Source organism: Leptodactylus fuscus, chromosome 6, assembly GCF_031893055.1.
Source record: "Leptodactylus fuscus isolate aLepFus1 chromosome 6, aLepFus1.hap2, whole genome shotgun sequence".
Classification (NCBI taxonomy): domain Eukaryota; kingdom Metazoa; phylum Chordata; class Amphibia; order Anura; family Leptodactylidae; genus Leptodactylus; species Leptodactylus fuscus.
Window position 1 is genome coordinate 91671086 of NC_134270.1, and position 27334 is coordinate 91698419.

Genomic DNA, 27334 nt, shown 5'->3' on the forward strand with positions numbered 1-27334 from the left:
CGGGGGCAGCGAGGCGAAGAAGAATGAGAACACTGGGCACCGGACTAGCCATCTCTGCAGGTAAGTGGACATCAGGGGGGACTAAGTAGCCAGAGGATTAAAAAAAAATCCTCTGGCTACTTAGTGATTAAAAAAAATCACTACACAGCATGGATTCTAACAACTAAAGCGTTCAATTGTTAGATTCCATGTTGTATAATGAATAGGATTGTTTTTAAAATCCGATCTCTGATTAGTAAAAAATTCCCATTGACTTGCATTGGGATTGGAATTGGGATCGAGATCGGGTTCGAATGAAAAATGATCGGAAATCAGATTTCAAAATCGATCCTGAAAAGTCAAGATCGGCTCAACCCTAGTCCTGACATGAATCCTATAGAACACCTTTGGGATATTTTGGAATGCCGACTTCGTGCCAGGCCTCACCGACCTACATCGATACTTTTCCTCAGTGCATCACTCCGTGAAGAATGGGCTGCTATTCCCCAAGAAACCCTCCAGCACCTGATTGAACGTATGCCTGCGAGAGTGGAAGCTGTCATCAAGGCTAAGGGTGGGCCAACACCATATTGAATTCCAGCATTACCGATGGAGGGCGTGACGAACTTGTAAGTCATTTTCAGCCAGGTGTCCGGATACTTTTGATCACATAGTGTATATATAAGGAGGCTATTATAGGGGTAGACTGTTATATATCCGGATACTATTATTTGTAAGGGAAGAAACATAAATATAAGGGGAAATTATAATAGATAAAAAGGGCTATTATAAGAAAGAAACTAATAAAGCAGGCTATAATTTATCAGGGAGGAACTACAGTGGGGCAAAAAAGTATTTAGTCAGTCACCAATAGTGCAAGTTCCACCACTTAAAAAGATGAGAGGCGTCTGTAATTTACATCATAGGTAGACCTCAACCATGAGAGACAAAATGAGAAAACAAATCCAGAAAATCACATTGTCTGATTTTGTAAGATTTTTTTTTCAAATTATGGTGGAAAATAAGTATTTGGTCACCTACAATCAATCAAGATTTCTGGCTCTCACAGACCTGTAACTTCTTCTGGCACCGGTTTAAACTTGTTATCAGTATAAAAAGACACCTGTGCACACCCTCAAACAGTCAGACTCCAAACTCCACTATGGTGAAGACCAAAGAGCTGTCAAAGGACACCAGAAACAAAATTGTAGCCCTGCACCAGGCTGGGAAGACTGAATCTGCAATAGGCAACCAGCTTGGATTGAAGAAATCAACTGTGGGAGCAATAATTAGAAAACATACAAGACCACTAATAATCTCCCTCGATCTGGGGCTCCACGCAAAATCTCACCCCGTGGGGTCAAAATGATCACAAGAACGGTGAGCAAAAATCCCAGAACCACGCGGGGGGACCTAGTGAATGAACTGCAGAGAGCTGGGACCAATGTAACAAAGCCTACCATCAGTAACACACTACGCCGCCAGGGACTCAGATCCTGCAGTGCCAGACGTGTCCTACTGCTTAAGCCAGTACATGTCCGGGCCCGTCTGAAGTTTGCTAGAGAGCATTTGGATGATCCAGAAGAGTATTGGGAGAATGTCCTATGGTCTGATGAAACCAAACTGGAACTGTTTGGTAGAAACACAACTTTTCGTGTTTGGAGGAAAAAGAATACTGAGTTGCATCCATCAAACACCATACACATGGGGGTGGAAACATCATGCTTTGGGGCTGTTTCTCTGCAAAGGGGCCAGGATGACTGATCCGGGTACATGAAAGAATGAATGGGGCCATGCATCGTGAGATTTTGAGTGCAAACCTCCTTCCATCAGCAAGGGCATTGAAGATGAAACGTGGCTGGGTCTTTCAACATGACAATGATCCAAAGCACACCGCCAGGGCAACGAAGGAGTGGCTTTGTAAGAAGCATTTCAAGGTCCTGGAGTGGCCTAGCCAGTCTCCAGATCTCAACCCTATAGAAAACCTTTGGAGGGAGTTGAAAGTTCGTGTTGCCAAGCGACAGCCCCAAAAACATCACTGCTCTAGAGGAGATCTGCATGGAGGAATGGGCCAACATACCAACAACAGTGTGTGCCAACCTTGTGAAGACTTACAGAAAACATTTGTCCTCTGTCATTGCCAACAAAGGATATATAACAAAGTATTGAGATGAAATTTTGATACTGACTAAATACTTATTTTCCACCATAATTTGCAAATAAATTCTTACAAAATCAGACAATGTGATTTTCTGGATTTGTTTTCTCATTTTGTCTCTCATAGTTGAGGTCTACCTATGATGTAAATTACAGACGCCTCTCATCTTTTTAAGTGGTGGAACTTGCACTATCGTTGACTGACTAAATACTTTTTTCCCCACTGTATTTATAAAAGGCCTATAATAAGGGGGGGGGGGGAATTATTAAATGTGTGAACCGGCTATTATAATGGGGAAACTTTGTAAGTATTGTTAAAGAGGCTATTATTTATCTCATAAATGATAGGACTATTGTTTATAAGGGGAACTATTATTTATGAGAGGACTATTATTTATAAGGGGAACTATTATTTATGAGAGGACTATTATTTATAAGGGGGACCATTTATAAGGGAGCATTATTATTTATGAGGGGGCTAATACTGATAAAAGGGAACTATTACTGATACGGGCATTGTTGAAATTTAATATTTGGGGCCCTGCTTTTAATTTTCCCAGGGCTATAGTTTGTCTAAAACCGGCCCTGGTTGCACCTCTGGTTCTTTTGTGAATAAAATATGCTGTACTTTCTTACCTTAGATCCTGTCCGTTGTCATCTGAGGAAACGTCATCTATGTGGATCTGATCACATTCCTAGAAGCAATATAAGCAAAATATGAAAATCAAAATATGGGGGAGAAGTCAGTACCATCATGATGCAGTGTGGAGCATGTGAAAGCACATGGACCTCAGACTATAATATACTATAATTCAGTCTACGCACGAATCATGTGGAGAGGAAAATAGTGTATGAAGTACTTTTCGGTACTATTCCGTTATCGGGCCAGCAGCAGCGCAGTTCAGCAGCAGCTTTCGGGACAGCAGTTCAGCAGCGGGAATTACAATGACATCCGAGGACTGCTGGCCCGATGCTTGTGCCCAGTAACCAGTACATCGATGACCCCCCTCCCCCATCCTTCTCCTCCTGCCAGTGCTGCCCCCCAGCTCTCCTTACATCTTCCCCGTACCCTCTCCCCGCCACACGACTAGGCCTCACCTCAGCGCTAGTACCGAGACCGAAAGGAAAGACACCGGGGCTCAATCCAGGCCCTGACAAGAAACACGCCGACTATAGGAACGGTGAGCTACAGCGAGCCGGAGGGACAAACTTTCTGCAGCGTCCGGCGGCTATCTAGTAGCATTCATTGCTCAAGATTTACGGTGAGGCCTATTACAGGGAGAGGGTACGGGGCAGATGTAAGAAGAGCTGGGGGGCAGCACTGGAAGGAAGAGGAGGATGAGGGCATCGATCGATGTACTGCCTACTACACACAAGCACGGCCTCTATCATCGGGCCAGCATCGGCTTAGTCATGTGGCGGGGAGAGGGTACGGGGTAGATGTAAGGAGAGCTGGGGGGCAGCACTGGAAGGAGGAGGAGATGGAGGGGGGGTCATTGATGTACTGGCTACTGGGCACAAGCATCGGGCCAGCAGTCCTCGGATGTCATTGTAATTCCCGCTGCTGAACTGAACTGCTGTCCCGAAAGCTGGTGCTGAAATGCGCTGCTGCTGGCCCGATAACGGAATAGTACCTACTTTTCTCTGCATATTCCGTGTGGACACCGCGTGGAAAACACACGGACCTCATTATAATCTATGGAGTCCGTGTGCTTTCATTGTTCACTGCTTGTTAATGCGTTTGGTATTCCATTCAGTGTGGGTTCCCAAGCGGAATCCCTAAACAGAATACCGAACGCAGATGTGAACCAGGCCTAACATCATCATCAGTAGTTAACAAAAAAAGAGACATTTGGAGATTCTACCTCATAACCCCACCACCTGGCTCTATAATATTACCAAGCTTAACATGGCGATGCTCACACAAACTAAACATAACAAGATGATGTATACCATCAATATCCACAAAATAGCAATATTTATGCCTCTTATAATTCACAATGCATCTATATGGTAGAAGGTCTGCTAATAATTCAAATTAAAATGGCCATAAACATCAGATTTCATATAGCCATTACCACCACCAACATTAAAGTGGTTGTCCAGGCAGAAATGGATAACACTTACCAAATAAATCAGCTGAGGGCAGTAAAGAAAATAAAAAACATGCATACTCACTTGTCCCCGTTGCTCCCGTGTCCTCCCATGCATCACAGTTCTTCCAGGTCTCCTCCAGAGTTCCTCTAAAGCTACAGTCTGATTTCAGCAGTCATGTGAACACTGAGGCTAATCAGTGGCCTCAGGAAGAGGATTCATGATGTCACATTGCAGCCCCTTCACTGACCGGCCATAGAGAAACTCAGGAAGACTCCGCCGAAGCAGAAGAACTGGGAAGTGCGGGCGGACACTGGATTATCAGGAAAAGGTGAGTATGAATTTTTAAAAAATTTTTTCACTGCCCTAAGCTGATTTCTTGACTGTGCTAATGGATTGCTCTTTCCCGTGCCTTTCCTGCATGGTAGATGCTAGATCTTAAACTCATCTAACAGTGATAATGTTAGGTATTTGCACACAACAGAGTGAGCCATCAGTACCATTCCACTTACTCTACTCATGCCAGAGGCGTTGGTATATGCTTCTTCTTTATATTATTTATGCTCTTACATGTTTGCTCATAGCACTGTATATACCTCCCCCCATGGTCGGACTGGCCCACCTGGGAACTGGCGAATCCCCCGGTGGGTCCTGAGCCCCGACTGTTAATTCCTCATTTAGCCACTGCAGATGCATTGGTCAGGCCCGAACGGGATCCTGAGCAATGCATTTGCCTCAACACACAGGTGTCCCCATTAGCTGATGGAGAAGCTATACATGGTGTCCAGTCCTCCCGATATATAGGGACAGTATATATATAGGAGGACACCATGTGCAGCTTCAGCATGAGCTAATGGCCACTTGTAATCCCTCATTTATCTGAGGTAGAGATCTCTACTTTATTCCCTGTCCTTGCTGCCTGAACTTCTCCCCTCCCCCTCGTAAACTATTGCCTCATCTCTCACATCAGAGCACCTGGAGAAGACAGGAGTAGTCTGCTGTTATGTTTCCCTTCTGACAAATGTGAGTATATTCTTGTGGTAAAATATGTATGTTTAATATGTATATAAGTGTGTACATTTGTTTAAAGTATGTGTTGTATATTGTGTGAGTACTGTATGTTTGTATACAGGTACCATATTTTTCACCCCAAAATACTGAGCATAGGCCATAAAAAAGATTAACCCTGGACAATCCCTTTAATATGTCCCACACAGTTTAACGTCCCCCTTCCGCACAGGATGTTAGCCCCATCACTGTTCCCCATACATTATGGGGGACCAGTGAAGAGGCCACTGTATTATGGGGAGCAGTGAAGTGGCCATACAAGATTTGGCACAGACAACCCCTTAAAAGTGGTTGTCTATAAACTGGGATTATCACTGTAGTGGCTACCAGGGAGGTGCAAAAAAAAAAAAAAAAAAAAAAAAAAATAAATTATATATATATTATATATATATATATACACATACATATATATATATATACACAATCTTGTACCTAATTGGTCTTAGTGATCACATGAGGTGCAGGACTCCCAGCAAGGAGGTGCCAGCACGAGACTGAATGGACACTGGCGACGGACAACGGAGACAGGCGAGTATACTTTTTTTAATTTGTTTTTTTATTTTACACCTCCCGCCTGGCACAAGAGTTGCTCCAATTCCTGGACAGACACTTTAAAGGATTTATCCATGTTTCTAATATTGATGACCTGTCCTTAGGATAGGCCATCAATATTACATCTGTGATGATACAAAAGCCAGGACCTCTGCAGATCAGCTTTTCCAGGAAACTGCAGCTACAGGTAATGGTAACTTTTCTAGCAGCCGCACTGTTCACTTGCCATACAAGATGTAGCAGTAGGTTTACTGTGTTTCCCCGAAAATAGGTCATCCCCCGAAAATAAGGCATGGGGGAAGTTTCTGCTTAATTGCCTAATATAAGTCCCCCCCCCAAAAAAAAAATAAAAAAAAATAAGGCATCCCCCAAAAACCATTGCAGTCTGCTGAACACTGATGTTCTGTGTGCACAGGAAAGCCGTCTGCTGCCTCTGCTGTGATACCGTAGGTTGTATCCACTGTCCCTGCTGTAGGATGAGCTGGGAGGTGCCCACTGTGCATATGCTGCGGGGAGTTGGCTCTCCCACCTAATCCCACAGCAGCCAGTATCACAGCAGAGGCAGCAGCCGGCTTTCCTGAGCACATGGAACACAGTGCACAGCATTCAGCTGGCTGCAATGTCCACAAAGTGAGGCTCTCCGGCAACTGCCGGCAGCCTCGCTAAGCCCCGCCCAGCACTTCCGCCACCGCGATCAACAGCAGCACCAGCTCTGCTATGAAGATGGGGAAGGTAAGTAGCCTACCTTCCCCTCCCCTAACCCCCTGCATGTCTTATGGAGCGGGTTGTCCCCCGCTCCATAAGACCCCCCCCCCCCCCAAAAAAAAACCAAATAATAATAAGACATGCCCTATATTTAAGATGATAATTTAATATAAGACACTGTCTTATTTTCGGGGAAACACGGTAGGTAGTGCAGTGGTGCACGTGCTATAATGGGTGAGCAGCATGGCCTTTAGCCGTCGCGTCTCAGTACCGCTGATCTGCAGGGTCCTCGCGGTGGGCCCCTAGAAACAATTCCACTGGTGGGCCCTAGACACCCCAGTCCGACTCTGCCTCCCCCATACACCAGTAAGGTGTTTACAAAGCTATTATCGCTGATTATGTAATACCCTAGCATGCCTTAACTATTGATAGATGATTATAATAGTTATCTGCATCCATTCTGGTTTAATCCCATTCTGGCCGAAGACGTCAGATGTACGTCCTCCCAGAGTGGCACTTCAGTAGCGGAGGACGTAGCTAAAACATCTTTCCTACTAATGCTGATATCTCTGGACTGCTTGCAAAAGCTATTTGGCATTGAGATCCAACTGCATATCTCAATTCCTAACAGCGTTTCAACAGTGAATCGCTCCAAAACTATAAATTCTATCATGAAGACCTTGGTATCAATTTAAAGATGAGATTCTTATCTTTAAAATGAATTTTAAAGCATCATGATATCTTAATGCAGTCCAGAGATATAGGGCTCTAAAGTGTCCCCCCTCCTGTCTCAGGAAGCATCAGTGAACCGTAACAGAAGGGGAGGGGGGAGAAGCAGCCCTGCACAGAGATGGAGAATGATTCTTCATTCTGTGCATAACCTGTATGTGACACCAGGGACTTTAATCCTTCTTAACCCCTCTCATGCCAATCAGAGCGCATACTATACTTTTGAACTCTGATTGTCACATACAGGTACTGTATAATGTAATTCCCCGAGCCTTACTCGTAAGGTATTCTTATGTAATACCCTCTAAACATAACCAGGATGTTTTTGGCACTGTGACCCAGGCGTTTACCATTGTCCAGGTCGCAGTGCCAAAAAAAGCCGCACCAAACACTTACACAACACATACACAAAGTCATGAATAAAGTTTACATTTCACCCAATCCCTGTCGTGTCCATACCTGAGCTTTCTAGAGTAAACTATGTATCTAGTGATATCCGTTACACGCTAAAATAATAGTAATAACAATTATAACTAGAGATGAACCTATAGATTGCTAAAATTTTTATAGGGGGATGGAAAATAACGTTTTTATGTAAAATCCTATTTAATTTGCATGCACAAAATGGGATGGCGCATTTATGCGATTTTGGTGTTTATTTAACATCCGCCCCTGTAAAAAAAACATGTTTTATGCCAATCTATACAAGACTAGAATGATGGGTGGTTAGATGGCACTTGGGAAATATATGTCCCAACTGCCCCTCCCGGTACTGTCGGTATACAACTCTGGACAAATTTGATCAGCCTATAACGCTATAAGAACTAAGAGATTCTGGAGCACTCAATATGCATTGTTGCTGATAGCCTGCCTATCATGTTCTACAAATGGTATACAGAGATTTTGTCATAAGGAATCCCATATATGTGGCAAAATTACCCCTTTTCATGAGAGAGGTTATCATGGTTGTCCCACTCAAGCTGGGCAATGTATGGGTTCCTGACTCTACTACATACTAGTCTCATTGTTGCCTGCTGATATTAAAGGGATTATTCAGCTTCCAGCTGTCCTTTGTCTCCTCTTCTCTTTTCCATTGCAATTGAGCCACTGGCTTGTTTTTGTGGTTCTCTGAAGGAGCGAGTATCTATGTATGCTGTCGACACCCTTCTCTTCATTGGAGACCTGGAAAGGTCCTTGGACCCTGCTATGGCCATTATTATAGACTTTGGTAATTGGTCAGGACTTCAAATCAACTGGGATAAATCTGTTTTACACCCCCTCAGATCCAATCCCATCCTCTTTTTATCATTGGCTCATATCTAGTTGTAAATGGTAAGAGAGTTTAGATACTTAGGTATTCAGGTTATTGCTGACCCAAAAGATTTTATTACATGAAACCTTCATCCAACTGTAGATTGCTTTCAGGCTAAATCTAAGACTTGGAGTCAGTTACCCACGTCTATGGTGGGGAGAAGTAATTTAATAAAAATGATATTAACGCCTGACTGACTTTGATCTCTTGGAACATAAGGGGATACGTACTGTATCTGATATAATGGAGGAAGGTCAACTCTGTAGCTTTGATAACTTCAGAGACAATTTTACTATGTCTCTTCACTATGTTTCTACAGACCTATGCATACCTCCCAACTTTTGAAGAACTGAAAGAGGGACAAAATGTGTGGCGTGCGTAGCGCGCCGCGGCAAATTTAGCCCCACCCACTTTTGTGTTGACTCCGCCCACTCGTTAATTTTTCATGTGCCCGCACACAGTATAATCCTCCTACAGTCACCCGTAAATTATATGTCCCCCCTCTATCTCTCCCCCAGTTTCATATACACCCTTCATCTGCCCCCAGTTTCATGTCCCTCTTCCATCTCTGCCCCCAGATTCATGTCCCTCCATCTCTGCCCCCAGATTCATGTCCTCTCCATCTCTGCCCCCAGATTCATGTCCCCACATCTCTGCCCCCAGATTCATGTCCCCCATCTCTGCCCCCAGATTCATGTCCCCACATCTCTGCCCCCAGATTGATGTCCCTCCATCTCTGCCCCCAGATTCATGTCCCTCCATCTCTGCCCCCAGATTCATGTCCTCTCCATCTCTGCCCCCAGATTCATGTCCCCCATCTCTGCCCCCAGATTCATGTCCTCTCCATCTCTGCCCCCAGATTCATGTCTCCCATCTCTTCCCCCAGATTCATGTCCCCCCATCTCTGCCCCTAGATTCATGTCCCCACATCTCTGCCCCCAGTTTCATGTCCCCACATCTCTGCCCCAGTTTCATGTCCACTCCATCTCTGCCCCCAGATTCAGTTGAAATCGGGACATACCTCCCTCCAACCGGGACCGCAGGACATGTCACCCAAATCGTGACTGTCCCGCGGAAATCGGGACGGTTGGGAGGTATGCCTATGTGGTTCTGGAGGTGTTGGGCCTACTGATGACCTACTGTTCAGATCGGACATCAGTATGTAATTGGAGGGGGTTTGACACCTATCATGAACACAGCAGCCTCTTCATCAGTTACTTTACAGCAGCAGTTCAGTCCCATTTATGTGAATGGTGCTGAGCTACCATACCAAGCACAGTCCCTATAATATGTACAGTGCCATTCTTGGTATTCAGTGAAGAGGCTGTATCTGTCACCCGAATACTGTGACCACTTCAACTAGCTAATCTGTGGGGTCCCAGGTGTCAGACCCCCATCAGTCACATACTGTTGACCTGTGATAGGGATAAGTCATCAATATTTAAAAGTGTTTTCACATCCCCCTCAGCAGTTTGCTTGCCATTTTTTCTTCTCACTTTCTGTATTTTTCAACAAGCTGGTGGGCGGGCTTTCACCGTTTCATGGACAGGACACTATGAAGTACCTCACTGGATATAGATATTGTGTTTACCATGAGAGATTATTTATTAGCATTACTAGATATCTAATATAAATGCAGATCATATGATATGCACAGTAAATGTATATTACAGTACACCAGTCTGAAGAGAAAAAAAAAATAAGACTTACATGCGTTCAAGAGAGAACAGACTTGCAGTAAACTCAATGTTATCTTTGTGTGTACAAAGAGAGATAACATGAGCCTTTATTACCAAACTGCAATTAACTGAACAGATTTTGCACACAGCACAGCAGGACTTTTCTCTCCGCATTTTTCAGGCGGAAACCCGGCAGACCCCATTATAATCTATGGGGTCCACAGGTTTCTGCTAGTAACCGCTTTTTAAGCGGGTAAGATTTTCTTTTTTTTCTGGTTGCAAGGCGGACCTGAAGAACGGAAAGCCAAACACTAGTGTGAACCTAGCGTAAGAAGAAATTGTGACTATAGGGAACATTATTGCACTGTGTAATATGAAGCTAAAGCAATAATTTACTTTACACAGAACAGAATGGTGGTAAATGCTGGTAGTGGTAACCCATTTAATCCTGATATTGCATGAAATTTAGCAAAGCCTATCAGCTAATGATATGTTTATAAATTTGTCCATTGTTCAATAGGGATTGGTGCAGGATATAAAGGTTATGAGACACTTCCATGGCTGTACAAAATAATGTATAAACCTGGACGCCTCCATAATTATATAAAGGAAACCCATCGGTTGTTATTGAATTTTGCTCTTCGCAGCTGTTTGTTTAAAGAAGATTAAACTCCCTACTGATCAGCTCTTCACTACAATCACATTACATGTGGAAACATGCAATGGTTTAACTTCTTCCATCCCAGTGCAGTCTATAGTATTATAAATGCTATGGAGTATGCACAGGTTTATATGAAAGATGCACAGGGAATGCATTCAAAGCTCCATGCAGTTTTTTTCGGATGCAGTTTTGATACAGTTTTAGCTGCACCCAACATGACAGAATGAGGAACAACCAAAGCAATTTAGCTGCTGCGAAATGCTGGCGGCTAACTTGCTGCTATATACTGTAGCAGATTGGTGGATGAGATTTCAACAAAGACATCTAATCCAGATGCCACATCTACAACCTGCAGCACAAAGTATCGTGCATTCTGGGTTCTTTAGGCTAAGGCCCCACAGGACGTAATCGTAACGCTAAAGCTCTGCGGAAAGAACCGCTGCGTGATCGCATTGTGGTTCTTTCCGCAGCGCTTTGAAGAGAAAGTTCACAGAGTTTTCCTCTGTGGACTTTCTCTTTCCATTATATCTACGGGAAAGCCGTCGGCATTTCCATAGATATAATTGACATGCTGCGATTTGCAAAGCTGCAACGGCTTTGCAAATCGCAGCATGTCCGCACTGCATTTTTTTCCGCAAAGTGGGGATGGGATTCGCACATGTTTACCATATGTGATACTTTTTTTTATAAGTTTGTAGACCAGTTGTTTTTGGATACAGGGATACCTAATGTGTATGTGTTTTACTTTCTTTTTTTTTTTCTTTACTTTTATATGTGTTCTAGGGAAAGGGAGATCATTTCTATTTATTTAATTTATTTATTTAATTATTGTTACTGTAATTATTAGACCACTTAGTGGCCTTGAACTCCAGGTTGGATCACTAATGCAGTGCAATAGCGATGTAATGGTATGGAGGATGATGGGAATGGGTTAAGTACACAGCCTCATTTTTTAAATTTGATGTGTCACTTTGTGGTAATAAGTTTGGAATGATTTCTTTCAAAGTAATTCTGAGATTTTTATATATTTTTTTTAATGTAGATTGTGAACCCCATACAGCAGCGGTTCTTATCCTTATCCACATGCGGCTCACAATGTTTCTTCCAGAAAATTATTGCAATCACAAATTCTTTGGTATTATTATCTTCATTTAATTTGTCTTCAATGGAAAACCACAAAAAGAATTGTCAAAAAGCCAAATTGGATATTTTGCTGTGAATTCCACAGCAAACACAAAAAAGGGGGTGGACAAAAGTATTGGCACGGTTTGAAAAATCATGTGATGCTTCTCTAATTTGTGTAATTAACAGCACCTGTTACTTACCTGAGGCACCTAACAGGTGGTGGCAATAACTAAATCTCACTTGCAGCCAGTTGAAATGGATTAAAGTTGACTCAACAAGACCTGTCTTGTGTCCTTGTGTGTACCACATTGAGCGTGGAGAAAAGAAAGAAGACCAAAGAACTGCCTGAGGACTTGAGAAGCAAAATTTTGAGGAAGCATGAGCAATCTCAAGGCTACAAGTCGATTTCCAAAGAACTGAATGTTCCTGTGTCTACCGTGCGCAGTGTCATCAAGAAGTTTAAAGCCCATGGCACTGTGGCTAACCTCCCTAGATGTGGATGGAAAAGAAAAATTGACGAGAGATTTCAACGCAAGATTGTGCGGATGGTGAATAAAGAACCTTGACTAACATCCAAACAAGTTCAAGCTGCCCTGCAGTCCGAGGGTACAACAGTGTCAACCCGTACTATCCGTCGGCGTCTGAATGAAAAGGGACTGTATGGTAGGATACCCAGGAAGACCCCACTTCTTACCCAGAGACATAAAAAAGCCAGGCTGGAGTTTGCCAAAACTTACCTGAGAAAGCCAAAAACATTTTGGAAGAATGTTCTCTGGTCAGATGAGACAAAAATAGAGCTTTTTGGGAAAAGGCATCAACATAGAGTTTACAGGGGAAAAAAAAAGAGGCCTTCAAAGAAAAGAATACGGTCCCTACAGTCAAACATGGCGGAGGTTCCCTGATGTTTTTGGGTTGCTTTGCTGCCTCTGGCACTGGACTGCTTGACCGTGTGCATGGCATTATGAAGTCTGAAGACCACCAAAAAATTTTGCAGCACAACGTAGGGCCCAGTGTGAGAAAGCTGGGTCTCCCTCAGAGGTCATGGGTCTTCCAGCAGGACATTGACCCAAAACACACTTCAAAAAGCACTAGAAAATGGTTTGAGAGAAAGCACTGGAGACTTCTAAAGCAGCGCTGCACCTCCCATGAGGCGACCTGAAGCGACCGCTTCAGGTGGCGCTATGTCAGGGCTCCAGGGAGGGCGGCATTTTTGCTTACCTAAGCCAGTCCAGGACAAGCTGTCCTTGACTGGCTTAGCACCGAACAGTGGATTGGAGAGGCCACTGAAGCAGCGCTGCTCCAGCAGCCTCCCCTCACGCTCAGACAGAGAGGAGGTCCTCTCCCTGCCTGCAAACGCCGCTAAGCCCCGCCCCATTTGCTTCACCACGCCCCCTTTTCCCAGGGGGGGGGCAGCTTTCTGTCGTTCGCCTCGGGTGGCGAAAGGGGTAGGTTCACCCCTGTTCTAAAGTGGCCAGCAATGAGTCCAGACCTGAATCCCAGAGAACACCTGTGGAGAGATCTCAAAATGGCAGTTTGGAGAAGGCACCCTTCACATCTCAGGGACCTGGAGCAGTTTGCCAAAGAAGAATGGTCTAAAATTCCAGCAGAGCATTGTAAGAAACTCATTGATGGTTACCGGAAGCGGTTGTTCGCAGTTATTTTGTCTAAAGGTTGTGCTACCAAGTATTAGGCTGAGGGTGCCAATACTTTTTTTTTTTTTTTATAAATTCTTTATTTATAAACACAAAATTACAAAAGAAAGCAACACCAATCAAAATGTAACAAAACAAAACAGGGAGGGCCGAAAATAAGAACAAAGGCCCGAAAACCAAACAAATAGCACAAAAGGTGGAGACGCGGCCTCTCAAGAACTAACACACCGAGAGAGGAGACAATGCCGCCAAACAACGGTAAGGGAGAAGAGGAAACGAAGAAGAACCAAGGAACAAGGGAAGAAAACAGAGTAGGAAGGAAAGGAAAGTAGGGAGAAACAGAAGAAGGGGGGGGGGACCCCAGAACCGAACCACTAACAAAACCCTGGGTCCAGATCGGACCTTAGCCTACGATATCTTTGTATGACTGGAATCCCTGGAACAAAATCCAGGGGGTCCAGGCCTTTAGGAAAGCCTCATCAGAGTCTCGAAAAGAGGCCGTAAGGTCCTCCATAGATTGAATGTCCTCCACCTTGCGGAGCCAGTGGCGAAGAGAGGGCGGGTTGGGGGATTTCCAGACGGCCGGTATACAGGCCCTGGCAGCATTAATCACATGCCGTATTGCCGATTTACAGTAGGTCCGGACGTCGGAGAGGTGCAGGAGAAAACAGGCCGGCGTGTTAGGAAGGGTAGTCTGAAAGATTTGAGAGGTCAGGCGGTGGACACCGTCCCAAAATTCTCTCAGTGCGGGGCAGCTCCAGAACACGTGAAGAAGCGTCCCCTCCTCCGAACAACAGCGCCAGTAGAGCGGGGAGGAAGATGGGAAAAACTTGTGCAACAGAGATGGAACATGATACCATCTAGTAAGGATCTTGTTGCCCGCCTCTTGGTATTTACAAGCCATAGAGCTCTTATGGGCGAGCTCCAAGATCACAGCACAGTCCGCATCCGAAAAGGACAGGTTGAGATCTGTTTCCCACCTGGACAGAAAGGGGAGCCTGTGGTCCGAAGAGGGTGAAACCAGCAACGTGTAAAACTCCCATAGGGAATGACGTAGGAGACCAGAGCCAGTACAGGCCTTCTCGAAGCCCGTGAGGGGCCTATCAAAGTCACTGGAACCAGGCAGTGAAGAGAGGAAATGGGAGAGCTGTAGACCTCTCCAGGGGTCCAGAGGGGGGAGGTCTAGGTCCACGTGTAGGTCCCCGAGAGAGCGCCACAAACCACCAGAACGGAAATGCAGGACCCTCTGCAATCCCGCATCAAACCAGGTCTGGAACGGACCCTGGGAGAGCCCAGCCGGGAAGGCAGGATTGCCTAGGATAGGAAAGAGAGGAGACAGGGAGGGAGAGAGGCAGTCCTTCCGAAAAAAGTGACCTACATACCTTAAGGGTGGGCCCAATAGTGGGATGGGAGTTCACTGAAGGGGAAGTGACTGAGTCCAGCCAGGGGAGCAAATGGAGCGGAAGGTTTGAAAAGGAGCCCTCCAAAGAGATCCACTGCTTGAAGGGGGAGTGACGGCACCAGTCAATCACAAGTTGCAGGAAGGCAGCTTCATAATAGCGGCGAGGGTCGGGGAGGCCCCCCCACCGTTTCGGGAGAGTCAAGGTGGAACAGGCCAATCTAGCTCATTTACCCTGCCAGACGAAGCGGACAAGGTCAGTATATAGCAACTTGAAGAAACTAGATGGGACATGGATCGGCAGAGTCTGCAACAGGTACAGGAAGCGCGGCATTACATTCATTTTATATATGGCACAGCGGCCAAACCAGGTATAGGTACCCCTAGACCACCGGGTGCCAATACTTTTGTACGGCCCATTTTTGGAGTTTTGTGTAAAATGATCAATGATTTGACTTTTTTTTTTCAATTCTCTTTTGTGTTTTTTCATTGCAAGCAAAAAAAAAAAATAAAAAAAAATAAATGAAAATATTAATACCAAAGAGTTTGTGCTTGCAGTCAATCTGACAGAATTGCAGGGGTGCCAATACTTTTGGCCAACACTGTAGACTTCTACCTTTTGCTCAATCCATTTCTGGCTTGGGTCAAAAAACTGCAACAAAATGTGCAATTTGCAATGTGGGGCTTTAGCCTAAAATCAGAGAATTAGGGAGAGACTACTGCTTGTAGAACTTTTCTACAAAAAGAAATATCAGTGGAAGCCCCAATGTCCAACCTATAGTGGTGAAATAAGGTAGAAGGCGAGGACCCAGTTTTATAGATAGACTCTATAGGAACCTCAGCTTTTTCATCCCAGGATGTGGCTACTGCCCTAGTTGAATAAGACATGAGCCCTACCAGATGGGAAGGCCAGAAGAACAGCAAGCCAGGGAGATTGTTAGTCTGACCCACCTAGCCAAACAACTTTTAGAAGCTGCTTTCCCTTTCATGGGACCTGAAAAGAAAACAAAGAGGGAAGTAGATTTCCACCAGGTGGGAGTAGAGGACAAGTATTGTACTAGGCACTGCCTTATGTCCAAACAATAGTATTCTTGTTCTTTAGCATTACCAGAGTTAGCACATAGGGAGGAACTATCTCCTGAGATGTATGACATTTTGACACTATTGTTGGCAAGAAAGTCAGGTCTGGTTTACTTGGTCATCTGCAATGATAGTAAATGGTGAATTAATGGAGAATGGCTGTAACTCTCCTATACGTCGGGGAAAGGTAAGAGCCACCAACAAAATCATTTTGAGGAACAGATAGAATCCAAGGGTTCAAAGTGAGGTTTAGTTATAGTGGACAGAACTAAATTCAAATGACCGTAGAAAGAGTTATAGGTCTAATTCTAGAGTCAGCCCTAATGAACCTATCAACACAGGGATTGTCAGCAAGTTTAGTGTTTTGAAGAACAAGCGGTATTCCCATGTACATAATCATATCTATATTTGTAGTTAATTAAAAGTTAAACATTTTTGCAAATATAAGTAAATAAAAATTATGCAAATTTTAAAGATTTTCTCTAACTTTCTTAGTGGTGAGAGTCTGTTATATTGATTGGTTGCCAATGGTTACGACCACTGATGCAATTTTCTTATTGTAGCTGGGTTATCAGGCAATGACACTACATGTATGAGAAGATATCCCGGCCACAATAAAGAAATCATGGCTGATTTTCTGACCTTAGAAAGTTCCTACATTCATGGTCGTATCCACTGGCAACCGATCAAGACAACAAACTGTGACCACAAGATATTTAGAGAAAATCTTTGAAACTCTGCAAAATGTTAAATTACTTATATTTGCAAAAATGTTTAACTTTTAATTACCTACAAATTTAACAATAATTATGTACATGGAAATACCCCTTTATGGCCAAAACCTGAACTTTTAAGGTGCTGGTAGAAAGTCCTTTTTTTTAGTCCTTTCTAAGGCCGGGGCCCCATGTGGCATAAACGCTGTGATTTGAAAAAAATCTCTGAGTTTTACAGTCAGAGCAAAGGGGATGGGATTCTAGCAGATCCGATGCCCACTTTGCGATAAAAACCATGCTGGGGACACGCTGTGATTTCCAATGATTTCCAGCGATTTTGGAAATTGCAGCATATTAATTATATGCCAGAAAAGAAATGCCAGCAGTTTCCCCATAGGTATAACTGAAACAGAAAGTCTACAGAGGAAACCTCTGTAAACTGTCTAAAGCGTGATGAAGAACCGTGATGTGTTGCTACCGCGGTTTTTCCCGCAGTGCTTTTTTGCTGCGGGATGCCATGTGAGGCCTTAGCCTAAAGGAACTGCTGGATCTGACATCTAGGTATATCCTTAAGCTTACCTTACTTCTATGAACTCAATAAAATGGAAACCAAGTTCTAGAATAAATTTAGTAGTGACCAGTTTCCTATTCTTTAAAAGAGTAGCAATTAGACTCTTAGAAAAACCTTTAGAGAGGCTAGCAATCTCCGCTCAAAGTCCAGGTTGTCAAATGTAGATGGCTGGACTCCAGGTAGACAATGATACCTTGACAAAGAAGGTCCTGGTTGGCCGGAACAGGAACAGGTGGGAGTTTAACCCTTGCCTCTCCTCACTTTGGGGAACTTTAATCAACACCTGCGTTTCCAGAGCTGATGGAGCGGACAGGGAAGCCTGAGTTCTCGTGGTCTGAAACCTTGAAGGTGGAGGAGAAGAGAACTCCAACTTAAAACCTACACCTATAGTATCAACCAGGATCCAGGGACTTGCCAATATTTTCTTCCAGGCAGGAAGGAAACCCTTTAGTCTCCCCCCTACCTGGGGCTTGGAGTCATTGCTTATTAGGTCTTGGATCTTTATTACAGGGAGAGTTGTTAAACAGGAACACTTTCTGTTGCTTATTGGATTCTGTCCATCTGTTATCTCTGGACCTGGAATATTTTCCTCTATTGTATTGTCCAAACGGAAGAAAGCACTTCCATGAATGACTAGAGGAAATCTATCTTCTCATCGGTCACCTTAGCTAATATTCGCCATCACAAAGCAAATTACACCACCGAATCTTAGACCTTGCATCTCCAAACCAGCTCCTCAGCCATATAGCCCTTCTGGCAGAGTTGGCCAAAGCTAGGGAGTGGGTTGATAACCTTAAAAGGGGCTCTATCAGCAAAACCTAAAAAAGAATGATCTACTTATGCATCGTGCACGCTGGGTGGGCATTCAGGGTGTGTCTTCTTCTTCATCCACGCCTCCTCTTCCTTCGATGTCCTCGGGTCCCGTCCTCCTTCGGCGCTCGCTAACTGACATTGATTAAAAAAAATGGCCTGGGTACATGCGCAGTAGCCGTAGTAGAAGCCGCATGCTACTGCGCATGCGCCCAGACCATTTTTTATTTTTTTTTATCAATGTCAGTTTGCGAGCGCCGGAGGAGGGCGGGACCCAAGGACATCGGAGGAAGAGGAGGCATGGATGAAGAAGACGGCGCACCCTGAATGCCTGCCCATCGTGCACGATGCGTAAGTAGATCACATTCTTTTTTAGGGTTTTATTTTAAAACGGGGGGGGGGGGGGGGGGTAGTTTAATATAACTTTTACGGTGCCTGAATATGCACGCATATGTGGCGCTCTATCAGCATGATTTTGCTGATAGAGCCCCTTTAAAGCATTGGCTGATGCATCTGCCAAAAACTATGCTACTTTTCCCACGGAGTAACACGCCGCTCATTTAGACACGTAAACATGTGTCAGAGCGAGGCACTTCAAAACAGATCCCATTGACTTCAATGGCTTGCCGGCATTTTTTGATTTTCATTTTTGACTCCCTTCCTTCCAAACCTATAACTTGTTTATTGTTCCGTTCACAGAGCCATAAGAGAAAATTTAATGTTTGCTGTACTAATCATTCTTCATAATGGTACCTTTTATTATTCTGTACAATGTACTAGGAAGCTGAAAAAAAATTCAGAATGGGGTGGAATTGTAGAAAAACTACATTTGTGAAAATACATGCTTAATTTTTACGGCATTCACTCTACAGCCAAAATGACATGTCACCTGTATTCTATGTTTTGGTTTAATTACAGGTATACCAAACTTATATAGTTTTATTTACATTTTAACCCCTTAACCAAAAAACCCACAACTATTTAAAAAAAAAATAAAAAAAAAATCTTAAAGTCTCCATATCGGCACTTCTACCACAGGCATAGAACAACCTACAATAGAAGTAAATGCTATACAAGCCTAAGTCTATCCTAATAAAATATAGAAGGGAGAAAAGGAAAGGAAGGAATTTTTTTTTCTAAATTTATGTTGGTTCCAGTTTTGTATCCTCCTATTTGGGATGATTTACAATATAGTATGCCAATCTGAGTTAATTAATGTCTTTTCAGATCTGAACATTGATGTTTCATCTACGTCTGCACCGGAAAAACCATGAAGCATCATCTTAATAAAAAATGTAGATGTGTATTGATATTTATATGTCATACAGGGGTATTATCTCTAATAACTGTCCATGGGATCATGTGAGTATGCAATGTAGTGGAGCTCAACTTGACCTCTTGCACTTTTCACTTTAACTTTTAGTAGCTTGGTATTTATGATACAGTTATAATTATTTTAACCGTGTATATTTATGAAATAATTATGTATGTATTATGGTTTATTCTTTATATATTCATTATGTATTATAATATAATATACAGTCCTATGAAAAAGTTTGGGCACCCCTATTAATCTTAATCATTTTTAGTTCTAAATATTTTGGTGTTTGCAGCAGCCATTTCAGTTTGATATATCTAATAACTGATGGACACAGTAATATTTCAGGATTGAAATGAGGTTTATTGTACTAACAGAAAATGTGCAATATGCATTAAACCAAAATTTGACCGGTGCAAAAGTATGGGCACCTCAACAGAAAAGTGACATTAATATTTAGTAGATCCTCCTTTTGCAAAGATAACAGCCTCTAGTCGCTTCCTGTAGCTTTTAATCAGTTCATGGATCCTGGATGAAGGTATTTTGGACAAACAATTCAAGTTCAGTTAAGTTAGATGGTCGCCGAGCATGGACAGCCCGCTTCAAATCATCCCACAGATGTTCAATGATATTCAGGTCTGGGGACTGGGATGGCCATTCCAGAACATTGTAATTGTTCCTCTGCATGAATGCCTGAGTTGATTTGGAGCAGTGTTTCGGATCATTGTCTTGCTGAAATATCCATCCCCGGCGTAACTTCAACTTCGTCACTGATTCTTGAACATTATTCTCAACAATCTGCTGATACTGAGTGGAATCCATGCGACCCTCAACTTTAACAAGATTCCCGGTGCCGGCATTGGCCACACAGCCCCAAAGCATGATGGAACCTCCACCAAATTTTACAGTGGGTAGCAAGTGTTTTTCTTGGAATGCTGTTTCTTTTTGGACGCCATGCATAATGCCTTTTTTATAACCAAACAACTCAATCTTTGTTTCCAAAATGAAGTTGGCTTGTCCAAATGTGCTTTTGCATACCTCAGGCAACTCTATTTGTGGCGTACGTGCAGAAACGGCTTCTTTCTCATCACTCTCCCATACAGCTTCTCCTTGTGCAAAGTGCGCTGTATTGCTGACTGATGCACAGTGACACCATCTGCAGCAAGATGATGCTGCAGCTCTTTGGAGGTGGTCTGTGGATTGTCCTTGACTCTTCTCACCATTCTTCTTCTCTGCCTTTCTGATATTTTTCTTGGCCTGCCACTTCTGGGCTTAACAAGAACTGTCCCTGTGGTCTTCCATTTCCTTACTATGTTCCTCACAGTGGAAACTGACAGGTTAAATCTCTGAGACAACGTTTTGTATCCTTCCCCTGAACAACTATGTTGAACAATCTTTGTTTTCAGATCATTTGAGAGCGGGCTGTCCATGTTCGGCGACCATCAAACTTCACTGAACTTGAATTGTTTTGTAGAAAGAAATGGTCCAAAATACCTTCATCCAGGATCCAGGAACTGATTAAAAGCTACAGGAAGCGACTAGAGGCTGTTATCTTTGCAAAAGGAGGATCTACTAAATATTAATGTCACTTTTCTGTTGAGGTGCCCATACTTTTGCACCGGTCAAATTTTGGTTTAATGCATATTGCGCATTTTCTGTTAGTACAATAAACCTCATTTCAATCCTGAAATATTACTGTGTCCATCAGTTATTAGATAGATCAAACTGAAATGGCTGCTGCAAACACCAAAATATTTAGAACTAAAAATGATTAAGATTAATAGGGGTGCCCAAACTTTTTCATAGGACTGTATTGTACTAATTTTACAAATGTGAAAGTTTGTGTGTTTGGATTTTTGTTCCTCAATCACGCAAAAATGGCTGAATGGATTTGGATGAGATTTGGCAGATAGATAGTTTGTAACCTCAATTAAAACATAGGCTACTTTGTATCCTGGTAAATGACATGGCTTCACGACTATTATGAATTTATGTTCATATACTATATTACACTGCTCTTGCAGCAGCTTATTGCACTCTGCTGATAACAGACCTGCCTTTCTCTCTCTATGTAAACATACAGCTACCCTGTTTCCCCGAAAATAAGTCATCCCCCAAAAGTAAGACATAGCAGAGGTTTTGTTGAATTGCCTAATATAAGGCACCCCCGAAAGTAAGACATCCCCCAATAATACGGTAATAATCTTTCTACGCAAAGATTGTATGAAGAAAAACATTGCAGCCAGCTGAACACTGTGCGCAATGTTCTGTGTGCACAGATATGCCGGCTGCTGACACCGCTGCAATACGTTGTATCTACTGTTCCTGCTGCAGTAGGATGAGCTGGGAGATGCCCGTGGACATACACTAAGCATCATATGCGGCGGGGGGGGTCCACTTTCCCAGCTCATCCCACAGCAGCAGGAACAGTGGATACAAATAATGGGATCACAGCAGCAGCAGCCGCCGGCTTTCCTGTGAAAACAGAGCACCGCACACAGCGTTCAGCCGGCTGCAATGTTTTTCTTTATACAATCTTTGCGCAATCTTAGCACATAAGACATCCCCTGAAAATAAGACATAGCATGTCTTTAGGACCAAAATTTAATATAAGACACTGTCTTATTTTCGGGGAAACAGGGTAACTCTGAGCCCATTGCATTTGCATATTATCTGATCTACTATAGGCAGTGTTCTCACAAACCTATTTAATCTAAATTGCCAGTTTGCCAATTTTAAACATGGGGGGGGGGGGAAGAAAATTTAATTTGTTGCAAAATTCTAAAACAAAGACAGCTATGAAGGTAGCCAGAAGTGACAGAGTTCTCCTCAAGTGGAGCTTAGGGGGATCATCGATGCCAACAACACACTCATTATATGGTGTCTCAGCGAGCTGCTGAGATGCCAGAACAATCACAGGTACGATGTGAGGAGCAAGTTCAGCAGCAGGCTGGCTTGAGAGCTGCCGAAACACTGGAGCAAGTAGTTCAATGACGCCAACAACACACTCATTATATGGCATCCCAGTGAGCTGCTGGAACAATCATGGGCACGGTGCGAGGAGCAAGTTCCGCAGCAGGACAGCTTGACAGCTGCCAAAATGCCGGAGCAGATGAACCATCAACGGCAGCGATTTGCTGAATATAGGTGGATCATCAACTCCTACAACACACAAAGTCGCAGGCAGAGGCTAGTAAATAGATAAATTTCTGCTGGGATATATTTATAAGTTTTTTTTTGGATCGAACACAATTATTTGAGTGTTTGTGTTTATATAGACTTATGATGCAGCATAGATTTACAACCACAAATGTAATTCCTTACTTTCAATTGGATACACATCTGTAGCATTGTTGGGGGCAACAGTTTATATATAGGTTTATATTCTAAACAGCACCAATCCAAGCTATAGGCAGTGCTATTAACGCAAGATTATGGATTGGAAGGACAAAAAAATTTAAACAGAAATACACCAGCACATAAAATGGAGGATTGGGCTACAGGCCCAAACATGGAAATTTGGAGGAATGTGCATGTGCAAAGGGCATAGGTTCCACTCTCTCTGCTCAGTTTTGGATGCAAGGAGTTGGACTTTTGCTTAGACATAGCTTTGTGTCCCTGATTAAGTACAACTAGGCATTTTTCAGACACACACTTGTTTTTCATTACACTTTATATTTAAGGACATGTTTTCGGTACATTCTATACCCCTGAGGAAGTTGCCAGTTGCAGTGGCGATGCGTGTGTGGTCGTTTCATCCTGGGCATCTACAAAACTTTTCATTTTCTGGATGCACAGTTTGTATTTGACATAGTGCCTGCTTATTTTTTTTGTATTTTGTGTTGCCCTATATATCGTAAATTGCACACCTGCTGCATGATGTCACCTGTATTCTATATTTTGGTATGTCCAAATTTATATGCTTTTATTTACATTTATAAAAATCTAAAACTTTTAGGGGCATGTCTACTTTTTAATTAAGCCATTTTGGGGTGTTTATTGCTTTGATCACTTTTTATTAAAATTTTTTATAAGGCAAAACAGCAAAAAAACGGTAATTTGGCACTTTTGATCCCCCCCGCTACAGTATTTTCTCGATACCATACGGGAAAAATATTTCTATAAGTTTGGAGACCAGGTATTTTTGGACACAGGGACACCTAATGTGTATGTTTTTTTACTTCCTTTTTCCTTACTTTTATATGTGTTCTAGGGAAAGGGGGGGGAGTGATTCGAACTTTTAGTTTTTTTTATTTAATTAGCCTCCGCTTGAACCTGCAATAATTTGTATTGCAGTCTCTGGCAGAATGTACAATGTTACTATTGAGGCTGGTCATAGACCAGCTGCTACACTAGTATTGCTATTACATGCCTGGGAGCCTTGAGAAGCATCCCAACTGTCAGAGGAACAAGTCAGTTCCTGCAATCTCGCCATGTTGGACCCTGAAGGCCATTTTTTTTTTTTTTTTATTTCTGGAAGTTGGGGGCAGCGACCGTGAGGCGACCGCTTCAGGCGGCGCTATGCCAGGGCCCCGGGGAAGTTGGCATTTTTGCTGACCTAAGCCAGTCCAGGATAAGCTGTCCTGGACTGGCTTAAGGTCACCGTGACTGAGCAATGGATTGGGGAGGCCGCTGGAGCAGCGCTGCTCCAGCGGCCGCCCCTCGCGCTCAGGCAGAGAGCAGGACCTCTCCCTGCCTGCTAAAGACGCTTTCTGACGTCCGCCTCAGGCGGCAGAAACCCATGGTTCACCCCTGGTTGGGGGGTGCGGATCCTGGGCTGCAGCAGAGACCCAGTAGCTACCATGGCTGTGCTGCAGCACAGTGGCCGACATCTTTAAAATCCTAGCATCCGCTGTACTATTACCTTGAATGTCAGGAATGGGTTAAAGGTGAAAATGTATTCTACAATCTGCTATGCAATTTGAGGTTATCTCACATGTGGATGTAAACTGATGTATGGACATACAACTAGACACAGAAGAGAATGAGCGCTATTGAGATTTTGGAAGGCAGATTTTACTGGAATATTTTCCAGGTGCCATGTTGAATTTGCAGAACTCTTTAGGTATCAGAACATTGTAAACCCCTAAGAAGTGACCCCATTTTGGAAACTAAATCCCTCAAGAAATTTATCAAGGGGTATAGTGAACATTTTAACCCTTTCACTGAATTTATTTTTACCATTTGGATTTGAACATCGCTTTAGCCCCAAATGCTTCATCTTCACAAGGGGTTAAAGGAGAAAATGCACCCCACAATTTGCTACACAATTTCTCCTAAACACAACAATATCCCATATGTCCTGGTACACTGATGTATGAGCATATTGCAGTGCTTGGAACGGAAAGAGTACTAATGGGTCTTTAGAGAACAGAGTTTGCTGAAATAGGTTTCAGGCCCCATTTGCAGAGCCCCAAAGTTGCTAAAACAGTGGAAACCCCCATAATGTGACCCCTTTTTAAAAACTGGACCATTCAGAATTTATAAAGGTGTAGTGAGTACATTAACTTTACATGTGCTTCACAGAAATGGGCTGTAAAAATGAAAAAAAATTGTTTTCCTATAAAATGTTGCGTTAACCACAATTTTTGCATTACCACAAGGGTTTAAGGTGAATATGCACTTAAGAATTTTCTCCTAACTTAAATGTCTCACATGTGGCATATGGACACACAGTAGGGTAACAGAATTAAAGGAGCGTTATTGAGCTTTTGGAGGACAGATTTACAGATTTTCTGGTACCTCAGTCCCTGAGGTGCCAGAACAAATCAACCCCCTCCCCCGCAATTTTAGAGACTAGACTCCTTACGGAATTTATCAAGGAGTATAGTGAGTACTTTGCCCCTTCAGCTGTTTCACAGAATATTTTACCATTGTGACATGAAAATGAAAAATGACTTTTATTCTAATAAAATGTTGCTTTTGCCTCAAATTTTTCATATATTAAGGGGTTAAAGGAGAAAATGTACACACAATTTAAGCAATTTCTCCTGACTACGTAAATGACCCACATGCAGATGTAAACTGCTGTATTAATAGTCCATGGATGTGTAGTTCACTTTGAAGTTGAGGTTACCTCACCTAGAATAACAGAAATCAAAAAGCCTGAAATCATCCTGAATCATTCAGGACACAGATCCAGGACACAGATCCAAAAATATGACCTCTCTGTTTGCTCTCCAGCCAAGTGTGGACTGGAGGGGGGTGGAATGATAGGTCCCACTACCAACTTACCTGTCATTCCTAAAAATTCAGCCCAATACTGAGGATTTACCAAAATGCTCAGCAGACGAAAGTTTTCTGCTGAGAATAAACATCCCTGGAGTTTTCTCATCTCACCCACCTGAGTAGTCTGGGTAAGATGTACACCCCTCCATTATCTGACCAGCCATCGGCTTACATATGACCCCCCCCCCCTTCTACAAGCCAGAGGGCTGGACATTTGTGGCCATCACACAATGCACCCTTGACAGGGCATCAGCGTTTCCCAATAATTTCCCTGGCCTGTGTTCTACATCAGACACAAAATTTTGCAGAGACAGGAACCATCGGGGAACCGTAGCATTTCTGTCCTTATTGATTTTCATCCATGTAAGGGGAGCATGGTCAGTGATCAATTTAAACTTTCTCCCCAGGAGGTAATACCTCAGAGCATCCAGTGGCCACTTAATGGCCAAACATTCCCTCTCTACAATGGTGTAAATTTTCTCAGCGGGGGACAGCTTCCTGCTCAGGTACATCACTGGATGCTCCTCACCATTTACCACCTGGGATAGCACCGCTCCTAGACCTGCATCTGAGGCATCTGTCTGCACCAGGAACTCCTTCCTAAAGTCAGGGGCTATCAGCACTGGCTGCTGACATAGATCTTACTTTAACCTCTGGAACGCCTCCTCTGCCTCTGGTGTCCAGTGGATCATCACTGACTTCTCACCTTTCGTCAGGTCAATGAGAGGAGCTGCAATAGAGGCAAAGTTTGGCACAAACCTCCGCTAGTAGCCCACAATGTCAAGAAATGCCCTGACTTGTTTCTTGGTTAGCGGTCTTGGCTAGTTCTGTATTGCCTCCACTTTATTGATTTGGGGCTTTATTACCCCTTTGCCAATTACATAGCCCAGGTACTTGGCTTCCTCCAGCCCTAAAGCACATTTCTCAGGGTTGATAGTAAGGCCTGCCTCACTTATGGAGTCCAGTACCGCCTGCACCTTACAGAGGTGACTTCCCCAGTCTGGGCTATGAATGACCACATCGTCCAGGTAAGCTGCTGTGTAGTCACGATGTGGCCGCAAGATCTGGTCCATCAACCTCTGAAAGGTAGCAGGAGCTCCATGCAAACCAAAGCAAATGGCATAACCCTGTATTGGAACAGCCCTTCTGGAACAACAAAGGTATTTTTCTCATTGGCTTCTTTAGACAAAGGTATTTGCCAGTAACCTTTTGTGAGGTCCAGTGTGGTTATGTACCTGGCATTACCCAACTTCTCAATAAGTAGGTTGGTAGTGGGACCTGTCATTCCACCCCCCGCCAGTCCACATTAACATTACTAATTTCCGTTGGTGTCTTCTGTCATAGGATGACAGCAACATGGACATTAGCTGCCACAGAGAATGGTCACAGACTGATTCGAAGTCCATTCCCATTGACACTAATGTAAATAACATGACAGACACTATTTTCTGGAATATTTGTTTACTTTTGTAATAGAAGATAAAAGTCGTGTATGTTGTTTA

At 43.3% G+C, this 27334-nt stretch overlaps 1 protein-coding gene across 1 annotated transcript in view; it reads right to left on the reverse strand.

Annotated features, from left to right (window-relative positions):
• EYA2 (EYA transcriptional coactivator and phosphatase 2) overlaps positions 1-27334 on the reverse strand; it is a 176503-nt gene that overhangs the window by 9934 nt on the left and 139235 nt on the right. The window contains exon 11 of the mRNA XM_075276795.1: positions 2773-2831. Within this exon, the coding sequence (XP_075132896.1) occupies positions 2773-2831 (59 nt within the window). The remainder of the gene's footprint in view (positions 1-2772; positions 2832-27334) is intronic.